The sequence below is a fragment of the Lycium barbarum genome, chromosome 6, assembly GCF_019175385.1.
Source record: "Lycium barbarum isolate Lr01 chromosome 6, ASM1917538v2, whole genome shotgun sequence".
NCBI lineage: Eukaryota > Viridiplantae > Streptophyta > Magnoliopsida > Solanales > Solanaceae > Lycium > Lycium barbarum.
Genome location: NC_083342.1, coordinates 9,395,305 through 9,415,303, shown reverse-complemented (window position 1 = coordinate 9,415,303; position 19,999 = coordinate 9,395,305). Strand labels below are relative to the sequence as shown.

The 19,999-nt window shown below is 36.3% G+C and overlaps 1 protein-coding gene and 1 long non-coding RNA gene across 2 annotated transcripts; both read left to right on the top strand.

The window, feature by feature from the left end:
• The first annotated feature begins 3,911 nt into the window (after positions 1-3,911).
• Positions 3,912-10,431, top strand: LOC132600723 (transcription factor SRM1-like). The gene is made up of 2 exons (XM_060314059.1): positions 3,912-5,150; positions 9,151-10,431. The coding sequence occupies exons 1-2, from the start codon at positions 4,837-4,839 to the stop codon at positions 9,482-9,484; spliced, it is 648 nt and encodes a 215-aa protein (XP_060170042.1). The 5' UTR covers positions 3,912-4,836; the 3' UTR covers positions 9,485-10,431.
• A 2,031-nt stretch (positions 10,432-12,462) lies between these two features.
• On the top strand, positions 12,463-14,783 carry LOC132599530 (uncharacterized). Its single transcript, XR_009566860.1, has 3 exons — positions 12,463-12,932; positions 13,479-13,529; positions 14,535-14,783. It is a non-coding gene; the product is annotated as an uncharacterized LOC132599530 (long non-coding RNA).
• The last annotated feature ends 5,216 nt before the right edge of the window (positions 14,784-19,999 follow it).

The following is a 19,999-nucleotide window of genomic DNA, read 5'->3' as shown; positions in this document are numbered from 1 at the left end:
TGCACTTAACAGTTTGGTCCTTTAAGTTCGCCAAAAGTTAACACCTTTAGCCTCCGATAAAATATTTGTTGAATTCCGTTTGTTAGATTTGATGAAAACTATGATTTTTTTTTTTAGTGAGAACTCATATCAGAGGTACACATTATTAAGAAACGGACAAATACCTCGGGACAAAATCGATGGACGTCAGTTGGTTATAGGGAAAGACCTACAAACTTGATAATGTCAGAAAATAGTGTCTCGAAACACAAAGACCTACGGACTATGTCGATTAAAAACGAGGGAGTCCGTCGGCTAAGTAAATACACTAGACTCGTTTTTATCGAAAATCCATTATAAAAATAAATACTTCCATTGTAGTGATTCTTTAAAAAAAAAAATAGTTTCCACGCATTTTTCCTTGAAAATAACTGACAGATGTCTGTTGATTTTCATAAAAATAACAAAAAAATATTAAAAAAATGGTGTCCCTCAATTTTATCCATCGGTTTCCATTTCACTTGTTTTTAGTAATGACAACTTTTGTAGTTTCTGCTATTTCTAATTTATTTCTAAAGTCCGGTGTATATTTTGCCTAGGCAATGGACTCCCTCTATTTTAATCGACAGAGTCCACCGATCTTTGTGTTCCCAGACACTATTTTCTGACAGTATCAAGTCTGTTGGTTTTTCCTATAACAGACTAATGTCGGTCAGTTTTGTCCTGGGGTATTTAGTCTTTTCTTTAGTAATGTGTACCTCTAAATATGAATTCTCGCTAATTATTTTCTTTTTTTCCATAGTTCTAATCAAATCTAACAAACAAAGTTCGATGAATATTTTATCGGAGTGTTAAACTTTTGGCGAACTTAAAGGATCAAAATTGTTAAGTGCATATGTAAGAGACTATTTTTAACCAACCCTCATAGTTAAGGAACCACTTTTGTTAACTTGTGGCAAACTTCGAGAATCAAAACTGTTAAGTGCATAGTTAAGGGACTATTTTAAACCTACTCTCACGTTTAAAAGGGACCATTTATGTCGTTTGTTATTTTTGGTTAGACACTACACACACATATATATCTACAAAACTATACATGTAAGTTTTAATCCTCTGTGTCACCTTATTCTTTCTTCGAACACATCGCCAATCTGTACTTTGATCAACAACTTCAAAAGCAATGGCCACAAGTCGCAAACCAAAATGGAAGATGAAATTATTTCTTATTTCTTACAGAATAATATGAGCTATGTAGGTCATAACTCTGTTTTTGCATTCTTGATTTGTCTGTCTCTGTTGTTTCAGAATTTTGAGTATTAACTACAATTTTTGTCATGCATTTTTTTTTTAGGGAGTTACAGAAAATACCCATCCTTTTCATTTCTGATAAATTAGGGTGTCAAGATTTCCTAGAAGTTCTAATTACCTGAGACCTTTTAGTTGAGGTCTCAGGTTCAAATTTCAGTGGATACGAAAAAACTACTCCCTCCGTCTCATGATTTTCTTTTACACGTCTCTTAAGAAACATTAATTAGGAGAAGTTTTTAATTATTTTATCCTTCAATAGTATTTGAATAATCATAAAATAACCCCATAATTGAGGTCTTTGTAGCCTTCAAGAACAGTAACTAATAAGGGTGAAATGGAAAAAAAAAATTGATTTTGTCTTAGACTCTTCTAAAACGACAAATAACGACAAATAATTTGAGATATCTATTTTTAGACATTACGATAGATAAAATTAAAACGGAGGGAGTAGGTGATTTCTTCTAATTTGTCCAAGCAAGAGTTACCCCAGTATCTGTGCTGTGCCGGCAGGAGGTAACATGTATTCCGTGGAAGTAACATGTATTCCGTGAAATTAGTCGAGGTGCGTGCCAGATGGTCACATTGTAGTTATGGAAAAAATAAAGAAACTTTACAAGTTTAATTCAGGTTTGAAAAATCCAAGTGTGACATTTCTATGCTAGTTATTTATCAGGTTTGTTTGGTTTTTGGGATTCTTAAGTTTTCTCAAATATATATGTGCATCTGTACTTACTTTAAGTTTTCAGTAAGTGAAGGTTTGATACTGGAATGAATTCATTCAGAAGCTAGATTAGAGTATCGAATGAGGCTAAAGAAGTTTGATTGACTCTGCTTTGTGGTTAATGATAATGCCTTTTTGCTAAGTGTGCTAGTATTTTTAGAGTCTCGAAAAAATGTCTAGAGAAAACTGAAAAAAGGAAAAAGAAAGAACTTCTATGATGCATTTCTGATTTCAAATGAGGAATTAATTACTCATTCGTACGATCGTTTGTTCAAAGTGGCAAGGATTTTTTTCTTTTCTATTTTGTTGGATATTGTTCTCAAAATTTTAAGCTCGAGATGTATCCTAGTGGTAGAAGATGCAACTGTTATAACTTGAACAATCTTAGAACGATATTTACTTTGTAGTGGAATAGCAGAGATAGGATTAAATGGCTACCTCATATTAATGTAATTGATATTCTACCCTTTTATAGGAAAAAGTGGGACCTATGAAATGAGAAAATTTGTTTACAGCGCGGCGCTGTGCCAAAAAGGTGCTACAAAGATCATTTCCTCTCCCTAAATTAGTAGTATAGATAAAATATTCTAGAGTACATATTTCCCGAGAAGAATTCTGTGTAATCTCCAAATGACCAGCATATACTAGGATATTATCAATGGAACTGGTAGGTGTTTGATAAGGTGTGATGCTGACATCTATGGAACTGGTAGCTATTTTTAGGATCAGCCCAAGTCATGGTATTTGATTTCTCATTGGTATGAAATACCAAAGGTGGCACTTTCTCTTTTTAGAGGCTTTTGAGTACTAGAACAAAGATGTTGACCTGTGTGTGTTGCCTGATCTTTCAGATCAAGAAATGATAATATTTGTTTGTCTTGCCCAGTTTCCTTAAAATCTCATATTAGCCTATATTTTGATCCATAAAATAATGCAGTTACTTGTGTTTGTATATTTATGTGGCCTCAATTTTGAATTGAATGGTCGCACTAAAAAGGAAAGATCTTTGGTTCCATCTATGTACAGTTTTCTGATGAAGATGATCTTTTTTTATTTTCCTTAAAGGAAGCACAAAGTAAGATCTGGTGCACAGCAATAGATGTTGAAAGCTAAGTAATGGAGATGTCCTAGTGTCGGCCCACGCCACGCTCCAGAGGTGCCCTCTGCTGGTCCAGTGATTAAAAGAAGGGGGGGGGGGGGGGGGGGGGGGCTGTTGGGAGGAAAGGCACCTGTTCTAAATAGTTCTATGTATATAACCTACTGCTAAAGTTTGGTATGCAAATATAGCCATTCTAGAAGGTTGCGACAGCACAACAATACACTAGAGGATGCTGCAAATGAACCAACCGGGCAAGGAACATGTAATGGCATGAGAGTTCGTGAAGTAAAAGGCCCCTGCAGCATTGGCTCATCCTAGTGAAACCCGAGAGAGGTTATGGTTTACCACTATAAACAACAGATTCTCATTTGCCAAAACCAAATATGTGATATGTGAATAGGTATTCCAAATTAAAGATGTTTTCTTCCTCACTGCTCGGGTTTGAACCGGGATAAGTTCCACCACCACTAGGCCGGGAATAGATGGTAATTGCATGGTAGGATTTGAGATGGGATGAGTTCCACCGCCACTAGTGCCAGGAATTGATGGCAATTGCAAGGAATCCACACAACAACCTCCCTCGGGTGCTCCCATGGTGCTCTCAAAACTATTCTTAGCACCACTACTAGAAGATGTACAACCATGGACTCCAATATGATCAGCAATTGATAATGGCAAACTTGCAGTGTTAACGACATGACATACTTGAGTGGCTCCAATCAACTGCTTGGTCAATAGCTCTTCCAGCTCATACGCAACATTATTGACTGGATGAGTGTACATTCTAACTGAGGTAAGTCATTCTAACCACTAAGGACTTGTATGTCAGACCTAGACTATTCTAGACCTCTACATTTATCCTTTTCGCACTTTTTATTTCAGGAAATTAGACCCAATGAGTTTGGAAATGGGCGGTCTAGAACTTTTGACCTCCGTTTGCCCATATCTTCAAGTCAAAAGTGAAAACTTGTTGAACTTGAAGTTTTGCCTATAGGGCAAGTGAGTTCAAAAGTTCACGGCCAGCCACCTCTGAGGTCATTCTTGTAAATCACCCTTTTTATTTCGAAGGTCAAGATTGCTGGGAAACGAAGAAAATTTCCTGGCATTTGATCATATTCAAATTTGTCATCCGTGATTGGTTTAAGATTGAAAAAGGATTTATAATATGTTAGCTTCTTATTTCTAATACAGAAATATTTGGTCAAATTCTTATTGTTTAGCTCATCATAATATCCCTTTCCTCATTCTTTTTTGCCTTCAGGAGCTAGTTCATTAATCGGATATTTACTATTTACTTTTGCTTTAAATGGTTGAGAACCTTCCAAAACAAATAAAACGTGTCTAAATACAAGAACAACAGTCACCAAAGTGAAGTCTTTTTTCCCACAAAGTCATTTGTTACTGTATTAATCTTGCATAGTTAGCCAGTGGTCTCATTGAAGTATTATATTTCTGTGGACAATTTGGTTGTTTTCCTCGATGTATGTGCAACTTAGCACCTAGAAACAATAGTCTTTTGGGTTGGTCATTCCCCTTATTGTGCCACCTGCCCCATCCCCTTACTAATATCTCACTTCTGTAGCTATAAAAGTAGGAGTCTTTCCTCCATTTCTTCCGTTAACCAAGTGTAAGGGGTTACAAAGAATCATAAATAGAAGTTCTCCACTTTGAGAAAACTTTTAAGAAACTTTCCCTTTTCTGGCAAACCTTTCACTGTTGATCCAACAAAATGAGCTCCGACAAAACATGCAGTAGCTCCTCCTGGACTAAGGAGGAAGACAAAGCATTTGAGAACGCCCTGGCTATCTACTCTGGAGATAGCGATCTACTGATAAAGATTGCAGCAGCAGTTCCTCAGAAATCTCTTCAAGAAATTACTCAGCATTATAATGACCTTGTTGAAGATGTCAACGACATTGAATCGGGAAAAGTCCCCCTACCCAAATATGGGAAAATGCAAAGTTATTCCAGCCGTAGAAGTAGATCATCGGGAGCAGTGGTAGAACGGCGAAAAGGGATTCCTTGGACTGCAGAAGAACACAGGTGAGGCTTTATAACATCTGACTAAATTGATGATTATTTAATCTCTACAATGATGTGTTTATATGTTTACAGTAAGGATTTAAAAGTTGCTTCTTTAACAAGTTCTTTGCAACAAAATTCTTCTTTGACAGAAGCGGTGATATTCTTTAATCTGTAACCAAAATCATTTTTGATTGTATAGTATGTGTAAATGTATAGTAGAATCTAAGTTGATCTGGTGTGAAACTTTTGAATAAGAACCTGCTGCTCAGAAAATTTGGTGTCGGAAAATATGGAAGAAAGCCCCTCTACTTTGGTTAGCAATTTCTTCTTAGCTTTTCTTTTCTCAAGAATAATTAAAGGCGGTGCTTTTTTGTTTTCTGTGTTAGTTTGCCTTTTTTCATAGAAGAGCAATACAACTTGGTAACAGTAATGTAACGTAAGAGATTGCGTCATCAGTATAATTGTTTTTCTAGCCAACTGATGAGTGACGTATTATATATGGACAAGGTACTATATACATCAGACTTTTTAAAGGCTTCAATCTAACTCGTGTTGGAAACACTTGTGAATTTATTGCTGACAAACTGTGATGTGAAGAATAGAGGTATATCACCACCAAGCTTAGTTCATTTATTGTCACGCCCCGAACCATGGTCTGGACGTAACACGGCACTCGGTGCCTGACTACATGTGACCGAGCGAACCACATGACTTGATGAATCATCATGATGCATAACATAAGCGGAATATAACGTGAATGCATGATGAGCCTTTGTAAAACGTAATAATTCATAATACTTAATAAAGTACTTGTTTAAAACATGAGTGAGCCAAAATGGCTATACGACTCCAAATGTCTGCCATAACATAACTGACTGGTCTAGTCTATGAAACCTCTATCATGAGTCTGACTGGAAAACACAATTACTGGGACAAGGCCCCCAGCATACCTTTACATGCAAAACTAAACAGAGAAATACAATGTTTAAACCCCGAATGAGATGGGGCTCACCGATAAGCTGGTACGAGTAAATCCTAATGATCAGAAGCGTTGTCCTGTAACTCCGTACCTGCATCGTGAAATACAGGCCCCCGGGCAATAAAAGGGGACGTCAGCACATTGAATGTACTGGTATGTAAAGCAACCGGAAGAAACAACATGAGACATGGAATAACATGATAAGAACTGAAACTGAAAACTTGGACATGAACATGAGCATGAGCATGAGTACATATACGTATACATAACATGAGTAAAACATGATAAGTAGGGAGAGCATTTCATAAACCGACAACATGATATCACCACGTGGATACGTGGAGTCTGGTACCTCGCCGGACCAGCAGAGCCCCTATACCTTGCCAGGGTATAAGGTAATAACGTACCTGATGGAATCATTCAGTGTGAAATTAAGGTATCGTCCTAACTGGGCGGAGCGATCCTTGTCCTATGGTGGCTACATAGTTTCAGGCTATCTGAGCCTTCTCGGTAATTCATGCAACTCCCAAAAACATGAATATAATATAGTTGGCTAAGAAGCCCCTGACTTTCGTAAATTTACTTGTACTTGTCTTGGAATCATGATTTCACGAAATAACTTGTAAACATGGTTTCATGAAATATCTTGTAAACATGTTCTTGATTTAGGAGTAATATAATAGTTCATAATCATATATTTGTAGTTGACTTGAAAACATATTTATAACTTGTAAAATAACTCATGCAGTTTCATATGAACATAATGAGAACACATGAGGAAGAATTCATGATTCATGGATTAAGCTAGGATTCCTAATGTCCGTAATGGAAAGTTAGGAACACAATGACGAACATATATACGGAATTCATGTACATACATACATAATTACGGGCTACCAATACGTTGGGTTTAATGCCCTAGGATTTGAACTTCATAGTTTTTACGAAACAGATCATGGGGAAGAACGTAGAGGTTCCCACATGTGGATGGAAGTTCTACATACCTTAACTTCCCGCTTTTGGGCGTATCACAATGTCCTTCAATCCCTTCAACTTCAATCTATAGTAATACAAGTCATAGGGATTCTATATTAGCAACAATATCCATGTTTTGTTCATCTAAGCATTTTATCAAACACTTAGTGGGCATGAAGCTCTATAACCCTCATAAATGGTGTTTTCTTCACCAAATCCCCATTCTTTTACTTCTAGCTAATACTACAATCTCAATTAGATGTAATTAACATCATTCTTCATCATCCATATGAATACAACAATCTCATTTCAACAATCCAACAATTCTAGCATAGTTCATATAATTCTCTTCCACAAACCCAATTATTATTCTCCCAAGAATTCATCAATTCACAACTATAAATGATTAGGGAGTAGAAACATTACCTTTTTGGGTAGTCACCACGAAATCAACACCCCCAAGTCCGATTTTTAGCTTAAAATGACGGCAACAACTTGTACTACACTTTATCCTTCACGAGCTTCGGGATTTGGGGCCTTAAACTTGGTTGATTTTATACTTTCTCTCTCTATATCTCCTCTCTCTCACTTCCTCTCTCTAAAAATCTGAAATTTGAGGGAAATGGAGGCTGCTAGGGTTTTCATTTCCCTTAAGTACTAAGTGGGAAATGGGTTGACCCAACTTGAAAACGGGTTGGGACCTATCTGTCTTAAAACGTCCATATCTCCCTATCCCGACGTCTCCTGTGAACCCACAACCTATGGTTGGAAAGTTATTTCAATTATCTACAACTTTCATTCTTTGGGTTTTCCCAAATTCGCAACTTACGATAGGGTTATGGCCTCCCGAAGTCAGGTGACCCGAAACGTACATACGGACCAAGATACGGTCACTGTTACGGTCCCGTAACACAAGGGACGGACCGTAACTTGGTACCGTAACTTGGTGAAAATTTCCAGTGAGGTTCTGGAAATTTTCGATGCGTTACGGTCCACTGTTACGGCCCGTAACACGTGTTACGGTCCGTAACGTCACGTTACGCTGACAGAATTTCCAGCGAACAGTCTTCAGTAAAATGGGCATAACTCTTTGCACGGATGTCCGTTTGACCCTCATAATATACCGTTGGAAAGCTATTTCAAAGGGATACAACTTTCATCAAGGAAGTTTTCCCAAATTCCAAATTAATAATGGGGCTATGGTCGTTGGAAGTAAGACCTTCTATAAACTCACTTGCAAACATGTCCCGTAGAGTGGTTTTCAACTTTGCTTTGCCCAAAGACTCTTCTCATGTATTGATTGGGTTTCAAACATCATTTATACACTACTCAAATTGGGTTTATTATACCCCCATCTTATGATACAAATCTTAGCCCGAAGCTACGAGGTGTTACATTTATAACTAAAAAACCTCTAGTTTCTTCTTTTTAGCACCTTGTCAATTTTGAATCCCATGCGAAGACCGAAAAGGCAGTTAGATGATGGTAATAAATGATTAGGTCAAATAGACTAGAGCATATTCATGTATTGAAGTTTTTTTCCAGTATACGATAGTTATATCTCCTTTCCTTTTCTTGGTAGAGAATCGGCTTGAATCGCCCAAAAACAAATAATAGAAATATGGATCTGTGGTTGAATGGAAATGGGACTATTGTACCATTTCAAAACAAAAAACAAAACTGAGAGGGACTATTACAACAAGGAATAATGATGTGCTGAGTGAGGAGATTCTATACATTTCTCAAATTAACATCCAATGAGTTGTAACTTACTTGCGTATATTCTATTGTTTTGGCTAGGTTGCAGGTCGTGTTAGTGAAAAATGTTTGCTAAAATAACACTAAAATTGGTAATTCAAACTTTTTAGATGTATTTGTTCAATGTAGATGGAAGTAAAAAAATGTCTATGTAATCATAACAACCCTGAGTAGCATTTCAAAGATGCATAAGAATTGTGCTGATTGAGAGAATGTATTAGTTTTCTGCAGATATTGTCTTACAATTTACTTCTCAGATTAAATTCCAAGCCTAGTAACTTCTTTTAATCTTCTTTCCTTTATTAGGTCGTTTCTCCAAGGGTTGGAGAAATATGGTAAAGGTGATTGGCGGGGTATATCGAGGAACTGTGTGAGATCTAGAACACCAACACAGGTGGCAAGCCATGCCCAAAAGTTCTTCATTCGATTAAATAACAATGACAAGTCGAAGAGGAGAAGCAGCATTCATGATATCACTAGCGTGAATGCTGCTGATACTACTGAATCCTCACAAGATCCAATCACTGAAAGTTTTCTTCTAGTTCCGCTTCTTGCTCTTCCAATTCAGAAAGACTTGTCGGAAATCGCCGGTTGGGTTGGTCCGACCAAGAAAGGCATGGGACTTTTGGGCATTGCTTGACTACGTAACTGAAGCTTTTGACGCAGGAATGATATCTTTACCAGGGCTAGCTACCAACTGCGCTATTGAAGGACCATCTGCTGTGAACCCCGAGAAATTCCCGCTTGGTGCTGCTGTTGGTAGTGAGTTGAATAATTCATTTCCGGACATGGATGAGTTCCTGCAAAGTATAGACGACCTAATCACTGAACCGGCAGACGGAACCTCTGGAGCAGTTGCTGGTGGCACCGGAATGTACACTCATCCGGTCGTTAAAGTTGGGTCCTTAGAAGAGCTAATGACCAATCAGTTGGTTGGATCCACTCAAGTAGATCCTATGGCTAACACTACAAGTTTGCCATTAGCAATTGTTGATCAGATGGGAGTCCATGATTGTATAGCTTCAGGCAGTGGTGTTAAGAATAGTTTTGAGAGCACCATGGGAGCTCCCGAGGGAGGTTTTCGTGTCGATTCCTTGCAATTGCCATCAATTCCTGGAACTAATGGCGGTGGAATTCATCCCTGTACAAATCCTACCATGCACTTACCATCTATTCCCGGCACTAGTGGTGGTGGAACTAATTATCATGGTTCAAATCCGAGCAGCGAGGAAGACGACATCTTTGATTTGGAAGACCTATTCTCAGATCCCATATTTGGTTTTTCCAAATAAGAATCTGTTGTTTATAGTGGTAAACCATAACCTCTCTCGGGTTTCACTAGAATGGCCACTGCTTTGTCATGGATGAGCCAATGCAGCAGGCGCCTATTACTTCACGAACTCTCATGCCATTACGTGTTCCTTGCCTGGTTGGTTCGTTTGCAGCATCTTCTGGCCGGTGTATTGTTCTGTTGTCGCATCCTTCTAGATATGACTCTACTTGCATATCCAGTGCTGGCTTTTATTGTATATGATGTATGTAATAGCAAACTTTGTCAGCAGGTTAAATATATAGAATTATTTAGAACAGGTATACCTCTCTCTGTCTTTTGCTGTGCAAGAATATCTTTAAACTCTATGTTTACAAATAAAAGCATGCTTTAGTAGTTTCGAATCTTATTTTCTACTTGCTTTGAAAATTTTCTTTGTTCCCTATTTTTTTTCTTTTCCAAGTTAATCAGTGAAGTAGACTAGAGGGGATTGTGGTGAATAACTGCATACAATTCAAATATGTAGGATTAGACTTTCATGTGAATGATGTGATAGATTATTTTTTTCCAGAAAATTTTAAAGCTCATTTCAGAGGACCAGTTTTTTTTTCTTTTTTTTCTTTTTCCATCCAGTGTCTGGTACCTGCATTGGACCCCGACTATTCCGGATTCGCGCCGCGTAGGGCTTATTCTAGTGAATCAAAGTGGCAACACTGTAAAGATATGATGGATGATTTTTTTTCGTATTTGCATTTAGATTTTTCCAATCATTCTATTTCAGTTTGTTTAGTTTGATACTATCTCTAGAAATTTTCAATGTATAGAGGTTTTTAGATATTGTAATGCAGGGGTAATCAATATTGTTTGTGTTGGAATTTCATTGTATTGCGGCTTAAGTATTATACAATCAAACCTCTTTATAATGGCAGCGTTTGTTCGAAAATTTCATGGTTGATATACTGAAGTGTTGTTATGTATATGTACTGACATTTCATATTTAAATCTCATTTAGTTGTTATAAATAAAAGTACACAAACAGTTATTGTGTTTTTCATGTTAAATATAAACGAAAACCGTATACTTGTTAATTTTAAAATCTCAATTATTTTTCATATCTCATTAATTTAAAATTGAAAAGACTAATGAATTACTAATAAATACATAACTAGTTGTACCATACCGATAAAGAATTAAAATCTAAGGAAATATGCATTTACAGTATTTTAGAATTTAAATATTTCAAGTTTAACATAATAATTCTATAATTGTAGGTTGTTTCGTAAATTACAATCTCTTAGTGATAATACAATGCTTGAATTATGAAAATTTTGTTCAAACTTTCAGCAAAAGAGAATTTAATTGATTTTTCTTGAAGGTTGTCTAAAAGCTTAACAGTTGACTCTTCTATCTCACTTCAAGTAACAATTAACTCTTAACAATAGTTTTTTACTTTTATATATAATATATTTTTTACGAAATATTATTACACAATATTTGAGTATGACTATTTTAGAGAGGTAACTTTACAAAGAAAGTACCACTATTGTTACATCCCGCGTTTTCATGCGTTGGAAAGCGTGCGAGTTAAATATTAGTAACGAAAATGAGGTTATCGTTCCAAGCTTGTGGGTGGTTGTAGTAATGGTACAGATGTGTTACAAATATTTGAAGTTAAGCAAATCGAAGAAAATAAATTTTGTCAAGGTTCGAAATTTATTTGAATAAAATACGGTCCAAGTTATAATACCCCGTATTTTTGGATTAGGAAATTGGACCTTCCAATATGAGAAAATTTACTCGAAGTTGGAATATTTAGTCACATTGAAGCATGAAAATCAAAAACTCGGTGTATACAAGAATGAAGTCCCGAAATGATTTAAGATGGGAGAGTATGACGACGATAGTTGAAAATAATATTTTATGTGGTGGAAATAAGGATATGGGCTAGTGCTATACCACATGATTATGATAACGAGTATATGAAGTGTGCTTAAAATGATCATTATTTAAGTAAATTGAGATCAAAAAAATTAATTATGCATAAATGATTAGTTGATGAACTTAGTGGGAAGTTAATTATTTAATTACGGATTAAATGGGTGAATTGTTTTGGGTGTTAGCCCCCTAACGTGACAGCACCTTGGATGACAATTATATATATTGCTATGTGTCATTTTTAGGAAGTCTTCTTTTGGAAGTTTATCCTTAAGAGTGGGACCCACGGTCCACTAAAAGAATGTAAACATTTCCTATATCACTAAAGTGAATATATTTGTGGGCAGCAACCATTCTTAACTTTGGAAAAGAATTCACCTAGTAGATAAGGGCAGCAAATTATATAGATGTACGTGCATAATGGTGTAGAAAGGTGATGAGTAATTTAAAAGGGAGTGGAAATAGAATGACAAGTGTAAAGGAGGGGACATGCATTTAATGCATCCTTTATCATGTTGAATGGATTATTTATTTATACATATTATATCATTTTGGAATTGAAGTTTAGGGATATATATATATACACACCATTACACGTGCTGCTACAGAGTATTGTTGTACTTCTCTTATCTCACTCTTGGAGAATTGATTTTATGGAAACTTTGCACTGCACATAACTGAAAGGAGAAGCAACGTGCAGTTAATTTCTCTTGGCAGCAATATTTATTTCCAAACCAAACAGCAACGTGTAACTATTCTCAAGAACAATAAGGCGGGTTTTGCTCTCCGCTCCGATCTTGTTGTCCTGTTTTATCGTGTTGTTGAAATTGGGCTTTCTTCGAAGGGAAGTAAAGTGGAAGAAGATTATTTCTTGGTATATATGGTAAGGATTATCCTCTTCTAAGTATATTTATATTCATTGAAGTCATAACTAAATTGTGGGACGAGAAATACGAAGATTTTACCGTAAATTGTATTTGATGTTGTTGTTGGCTCATGGGCTGTTTGTTGGATTGTTTTGTGGGTTATGTAAACGTTGTTATGGATGAAAATAAATGTAGTTAACTTGTAGAATGTGGAGGATGTTGCTATTGATGTTGTTTGTATTAATTTCGACTTCGTTACGGAAATAAAAATTATGAAATAGTTATATCGCGAATTGGTTGGTTGGAAAATTTGGAAAATAAAATGTGGGATATTCTATCGAATATTTTGGAGCTGGAAATATTATGAATAATTGTTGGTGTTGTTGTTGATATTGTGGCCGAGTTAAATTCTCGGTTTTTTGTTGTATTTTTGGCCGAGTTGAATTCTCGGGGATGTTGAATTTATAGAGGAGATGCTGCCCAAATTTCCGTAGACAAGTATGAATTAAGATTGGATTCTTAAAGGCTTGAGATTGATATTTGGTAATTGTGACCAATTGTAGATTTTGAAGGAAATGAGAATTGAATTTGGACTAGCGTAAAGGGCGAAAAAGGTATGTAAAGCTATCCCATTTTTTTCTTTTGGCATGTCCTAGATATATTAGGTCGAGATTTGAGCCTCGGGGACAACTCTATTCTCCGGAATCCGTGCCTAAAGTTTTTCCTTTTTCATTCAGTAGAATTGAATTAAATATTGTATGAAATGTTGAAAAATTGCCTAAACATCTAGAACTTGCACAAATAGGACCCGACTACCTTAAAACTCTCACAAGTGACGTCATGAAATGTAACGTATATAAATCGTGTACGCCACCTCATTTGACCCGAGGTGGGCCCGTTATTCCCGGATTTTCTTAATTGTTTCATTTATCGAACGATAAGTATTGTAACTATTCTAATGAGAATATTTTTGTGATGATTATGACGAACATGATTTTTCCTTGGGCTCTCCGGCATGCTTATATGAAATATGTATATGATATGTATATGTACATGGGGGGAGTGAAGGAGATATGAGGGGAAGGGATATATGTTGCGCTATAGACGCGTTTCCACCTGGTCAGCTGGCGTTATATCATCCCGGACGCGGGATATACGGGCGAGCCGACGTATTTCGGCGCTATGTGGGCGAGCCGACATTGTTCGGCGCTATGATATGATATGACATGATATGATATGATACGCTATGATATGATATGACATGATATGATATGATACGCTATGATATGATATGATATGACACGACATGATACGATATGATATGACATGATACGACATGACAGGATATGTGTTCTATTTTCTATGTCTATGAAAAAGAAATGTTTTTTTTAAACAAAAGAAAATTTTGAGGGGGAAAAGTCAAGCATGCATGGTATCTGGCCAAAAAGGGCATTCCTATGTACAGGTTACTTTCTTACCTCCTCACACGTTCTATGAGCCCATGATGCTGTTATTTATATTTAATGCTGCTTATTATGCCGGTTTCTATGCTTTACATACTCGGTACATTATTCGTACTGACGTCCCTTCTTGCGGACGCTGCGTTTCATGCCGCGCAGGTCAGCAGACAGACGAGTTTAATCCCTAGGAGCTTCACCAGCTGTTCCTTGAGAGTGCTCCAGTTGATCCGGAGCTTCAGCCTATTGGTACTACTTTTGTGTATATAATCGGGCACGACAGAACCCGGCCCTTCCTATGTATATATGCACTTTGTATAGAGGCTCGTAGACAGATATGTACAGTCAGATGTTTTGTACTTTTGTTGTCCTCGTCGTTGTATAACGTGCTAGCAAAGTTTATAAGTTCATGTTTACAATTATGCCATTAATGTTAGCGTTAAGCAACAGAAAAAAAAAACGATATAGTCTATACGGCCCACCTAGTAGTAAAAGTACGATACGAGATAAGGGGTGCTCGGTACAAGTATCGAGTACCCGTCGCGGCCTCTAGTTGGGTCGTGACAACTATAATGAATGTCACTGCTGTTATAAGTAGAATGCTATTATAGGGAAGTAAAAAATATAACATGAAAAATTGGTTGCGGAAAAAATCAGACAGTTATAGTGAAATGATGTTATAACGAATGACAATTATAGAGAGGTTTGATTGTAATTTTAAAATACAAGACGCACATTTTTAATTTAACTTAATTATATGATAACGACATTTAGAGTAGTCCACTCTAATATAGTTAATTTAATATTTTGAAGTTTGTATGTAATCAAATATCGCATATCTATAAAATGAGAGATGAGGGAGTTATAGAAGTTGCCGGTAGTTTCAGGGGAATAATCAAACAACTAGTAATACTCCCTCGGGATAAAAAAAAAAAAAGTCCATTTAGCTATTTGCATATTCCTTAAGAAAATATTAATTCGTAGACGAAAATAGGTAATTTGACTAAATTATTCCTAATTAAATAAACATTAGGATTTGATCATATAACACTTAATAGGAGCAAATATGAAAAAACAAGGTTAATTTTTTCTTGATTTGATAAGTAGACACTTTTTTTAACCAAAAAAAAAAAAAGGCTAAGTGGACACTTTTTTTTATGTGGAGGAAGCAATATCTAACAAGATTAAAATAAAATAAAATAAAAATAGCAACAACTCTATCTCTAAGATCTTTATGGAGTGTAGGACTAACTTGACTTCAATAGTGTTAATTGCATAATTATTGTTAATTACTTTTTCTCTTTGGTCCTCAAATTTGCGTGTTCAAAGCAATGAAGTTCCTTTGTGGCTTTAAACATTAGTTGGGGTCTTGGGGAAAGATGCATTTTACCCCTTATGGTTTTCTAAATTTAAATACTGTCTTTGAATGATGTATAAAAAATAGTAGGGATGCTTATCGGTCAGTTCGTCCCGATTTTTTGTTACCTATTCAGTTAATCGGTTTTTTCAGTCGATAGTCAAATCAATAAGATACTTTTTATCAATTTTCGATTAATCGGTCCTTGACGATTCAATTTTCGGTTTAATAATAAGAAAATGTTCCTCTAATTTTAATATCAGATCACTTTTACTTAGAACACTCCTTCCATTAGTCCAAAATTTCGATTCTAATGTTCAAATTGTGCGTCGTCAAAACCACTTTTAGACAGTGGCGGATTCAGGATTTTCATTCAGGGTGTTCGGAAAAAAAAGAAGTTAAATATACACTGTAATTTTTTGCCGAGGGTGTTCAAAAGTTAATATATGCACATAAACACAGAAAATTTATCCTATATATACACTGTAATTTTTTGGCGAGGGTGAACACCCTCAACAACATGTAGATCCGCCCCTGCTTTTAGGACTATAAAATAACGTTACTAAAACTATACGATAACATTACTAAAACTCTTTTATTATTATATTTATTCAAACTTTCAATAAATTAACACTGAAGATATAATATGTTGACGTTTAATTGCAAATATTTTCTAATTTAAGTGCAAACTAATTGTTGATTACTTCAATTTCTTCTTGCACTATATTCATACTATAGACTCTAGTTATGGTCCTATCTCATTGTAACGACCCGTTTGGTCGTTATAGTCTTTTCGACATTTTCGCCTTTTCTGAGCATTGACTAGCGCATTTTGACCCGAAGTTGACTTCTGGGTAGACGGACTTTTGTCGGAAATCTGTCGATTCCGAGAGGTCCGGAAGCTTGCTTATGACTTGTGTGTATATTCGATTCGGTTCCCAATGCACTTGGATGCATTTTGGGACTTGGGTTGGAAAGTAGAACTAACGCGTCGGGGTTTGACCCGGTCAACGAGACCTCCGTTGGAAATTCCGAGGCCACGAGCACGTTCGTAGCATATTTTTGTGTGGGTCTGGGTATATGGGCTTTGAGCAAATGGCCTCGGGAATGGCTCGGGATTTCGATTGAGACTTAGAAAAATTAGAGGGATTCTGGTACCTGGTGCCCAATATGGCGGCACCAGTGCCGTCCCAGTGGCACCACTATTGTGGTGTGTTGGCCGCTGGGGCGGCCATGCGTATTGTTGGCCAGACCGCTATGGCAGCCATATGGGCGTTGTAGCGGCCCCGTTACCGTCGTGGCGGTGACGGGCCAGGTATTTTCATTAAGTGTGATTTAAATAATCCCTTAGACCCTTATTATTTCCCATTTCGAAATTAGAGCTTAGGAGAACAGTCTTGGAGATATTTTGGAGACATTCTTGGAGCTAAATCTTACCTATTCCTTTACTCTTCCTTAATCACAATCATCTTAGATTTCCCCCTTCCCTTTAATTATCCCTTAGTGATGGAAGTTGAAAGAGGGGTTTGATGAATTTTTCCTTAGGCTCATTAAGGAGGAAATTGATGATGTTTATGTTAGATTTCGATGGATCTAAGCTTATTAATCATATATCTTCCATTTCTAGAGTTGAATTTCGGAATCAAAGAATTAGCGTTTATACCCAAATTGGGGGTTTTGCTTGAAGTCAGAAATTAGGCTAATCTTTGAGTTAAATTAGAAATTAGTGGTTGGGTTATGATCACCTAGTGCCTAATTTGATGTTTTGCTTCCGAATTTCCTGTTTTGCCCTTGTGGGCCCGTTTCCCCAATTTCTAGGGTTAAAAGTGACCTAAATTGAATAGTAGCAATATTAGTATCATTCTTCATGATTTCTAATCTAGATTTCGATTATGCTTAGATTACTGTGGTTCTGAGGTTCAACGGAAAGGCAAGGCAAATGAGTGAGTTGTTAGTGTTGCGGTTCGGCCATCCAGGCAGGTTATGACTTACCTTTGGTGAGACTTCGTATAGCGAAACACATATTTAGATTTTATTGTCGGAGACAGGATGTGAACCTTCGGGTATGTAGTCGGGTTGAATATTGCCTTAGGTTGGGCCCTGTTGTGTGTTGGGGCTAGCCAACCCATTATGTGTGATTTAATTGTTCTATTGTGCCGGCTTGATGCCATGAGTCGTTGGTAGATATTGGATTATGTTTTATCGTCTTGAGTATGATATGGTTAGCATACCCATTGTTGGTATTTGTATTTGGATATATTGTTGGCGTACCCATTGTTGGTACTTGTGATTCGGTTATATTATTGGCATACCCACTGTTGGTATTTGTGATTCGGATATATTGTTGGCGTACCCCCTGTTGGTACTTGTGATTTGGTTATATTATTGGCATACCCACTGTTGGTATTTGTGTTTCGGATATATTGTTGGCGTACCCATTGTTGGTACTTGTGATATAGAGCATGATGATTGATGTGATTCATGCATTGCACGCACTCTCATTTCATGATACACTGTTGAGATATTGATGATATTTGATGAAAACTTAGTTTTAGTTAAGTGACGTGAGACGGCCAATGTCCGATGTTCATCCCGAAATTGTTGATTGAGTGAATTAATACTTGATAAAACTCTTTTACTTGAGTAACGTGAAATGGCCGATGTCCGATGATCAATTCCGGAATCATTGTTGCATGGCCAATATCCGATGTTAGTTCCGGAATCGTTGTTAGTGCATGGATTCCGCTGGTCCCTCAGGGTGGTGTCGGTGAGAACCCCCCGTGGGAAAAGATTCGGGGTCCCATCTGTCTGTTGGGCAAAGATCCGGGACGGGTGGCACTTAGACTTCACGAGTCACGCTGGGTTGTGCTACCGAGACGTCGATATTTCCGTCCGGAGTACATGTGTACACTGCATTTGCATGACATTGCATTGCATTCATACAGGGGCAGAGCTATAGCCTTCGAAGGTTGTTCAGATGAACACCCTTCGCCGGAAAATTCTATCGGGTATATAGGTCAAATATCGTTTATATTGGCTAAGTAATATATCATGAACAACCTTTACACATCCAATAGTGACAACTCAGCGGTCAAGAGTGGTCAGAACTCCACAGACGCGCGGGTCCGAACCTTGGCGGCTTCCAATATTTTGTCCTTGATTTTTTCCTAAGCAAAATTGAATAAATAGTGGAGCTTTTCCACTAGTATAAAAGTATTCTTGTTAGGGGCATATTCCGTGCTATAAAACATCTTGTCAACGTCTTCTTGTGCTGTTATTGCAAGAATGCAATAAGAGAAATATTCTAGTGCTATCTACATAAGAAAAAAAGAAAATTCTTTTTCAATTTATATGATGCTTTTTACTTCTCGAAATTCATAACTTTGAAAACTTTCATTAATTAAATGTACTTTTTAATCATATTGACATGAGAAGAATTACAATGTAAAGTATTTTCATATAATTTTTAGATATTTAAATTTTAATTTTAAAGTATTGAGTTGATTTAATTCAATTTTACTTTAAAAATTAGTCAACTTGAATCTCAAAAACCAAAGAGTGTCACATAAATTGAAACAAAGAGAGTATTAATTAGTAGGAAAAAACTAGGCAGAAAATGTAGACGCCTTTTTCATTATTCGTAAATATTTTGGTGAGAATTCCATTAGTGTCTTTTTTATGTTTGGCATTTTTTTTGTTTGGATTATTAAGTCTTGTAATTATTTTTGTAATTAAAATACCTCTTTATACATTTGAAGTTTAGATAGAGAAATATCTTAAGTACCCAAAAAGAAAGTCTTATAGTTAAAATGATCCACAATAAATAATGAAATTTTAGGTGATTTTGTAGTGCCTAATTTAAAAAAGAGCTATTTAGTACTATTTTTAATGAGTCTATACAAGAATATTTCAAGATATAGATCTTCTCGAGTAGGATTCAATAATACATTTGGATTATGCTTTCAACAGAAGAATTTCTTTTTTCGTCTTTTACGTTTAGTTTTAATATATACAATTGTTAGTACTATAATCAGTGCTTTTATGACTTGCTAAATATTATGTAGCTTGACTTAAATTTTCGCTCCACATTATCGATTTTTTTTTTATATTTACCTCTTCGAAATTTGAACACCCTTCGGTAAAATCCTGGCTCCGCCACTGCATTCATACCATTATTGCATTGCATTATGACTTGATTGAGATGCTTGGAGATTGTATTGTGATGTTGAATCGGATTAGATATATTCAGACTTGACATATTTGGGGATTA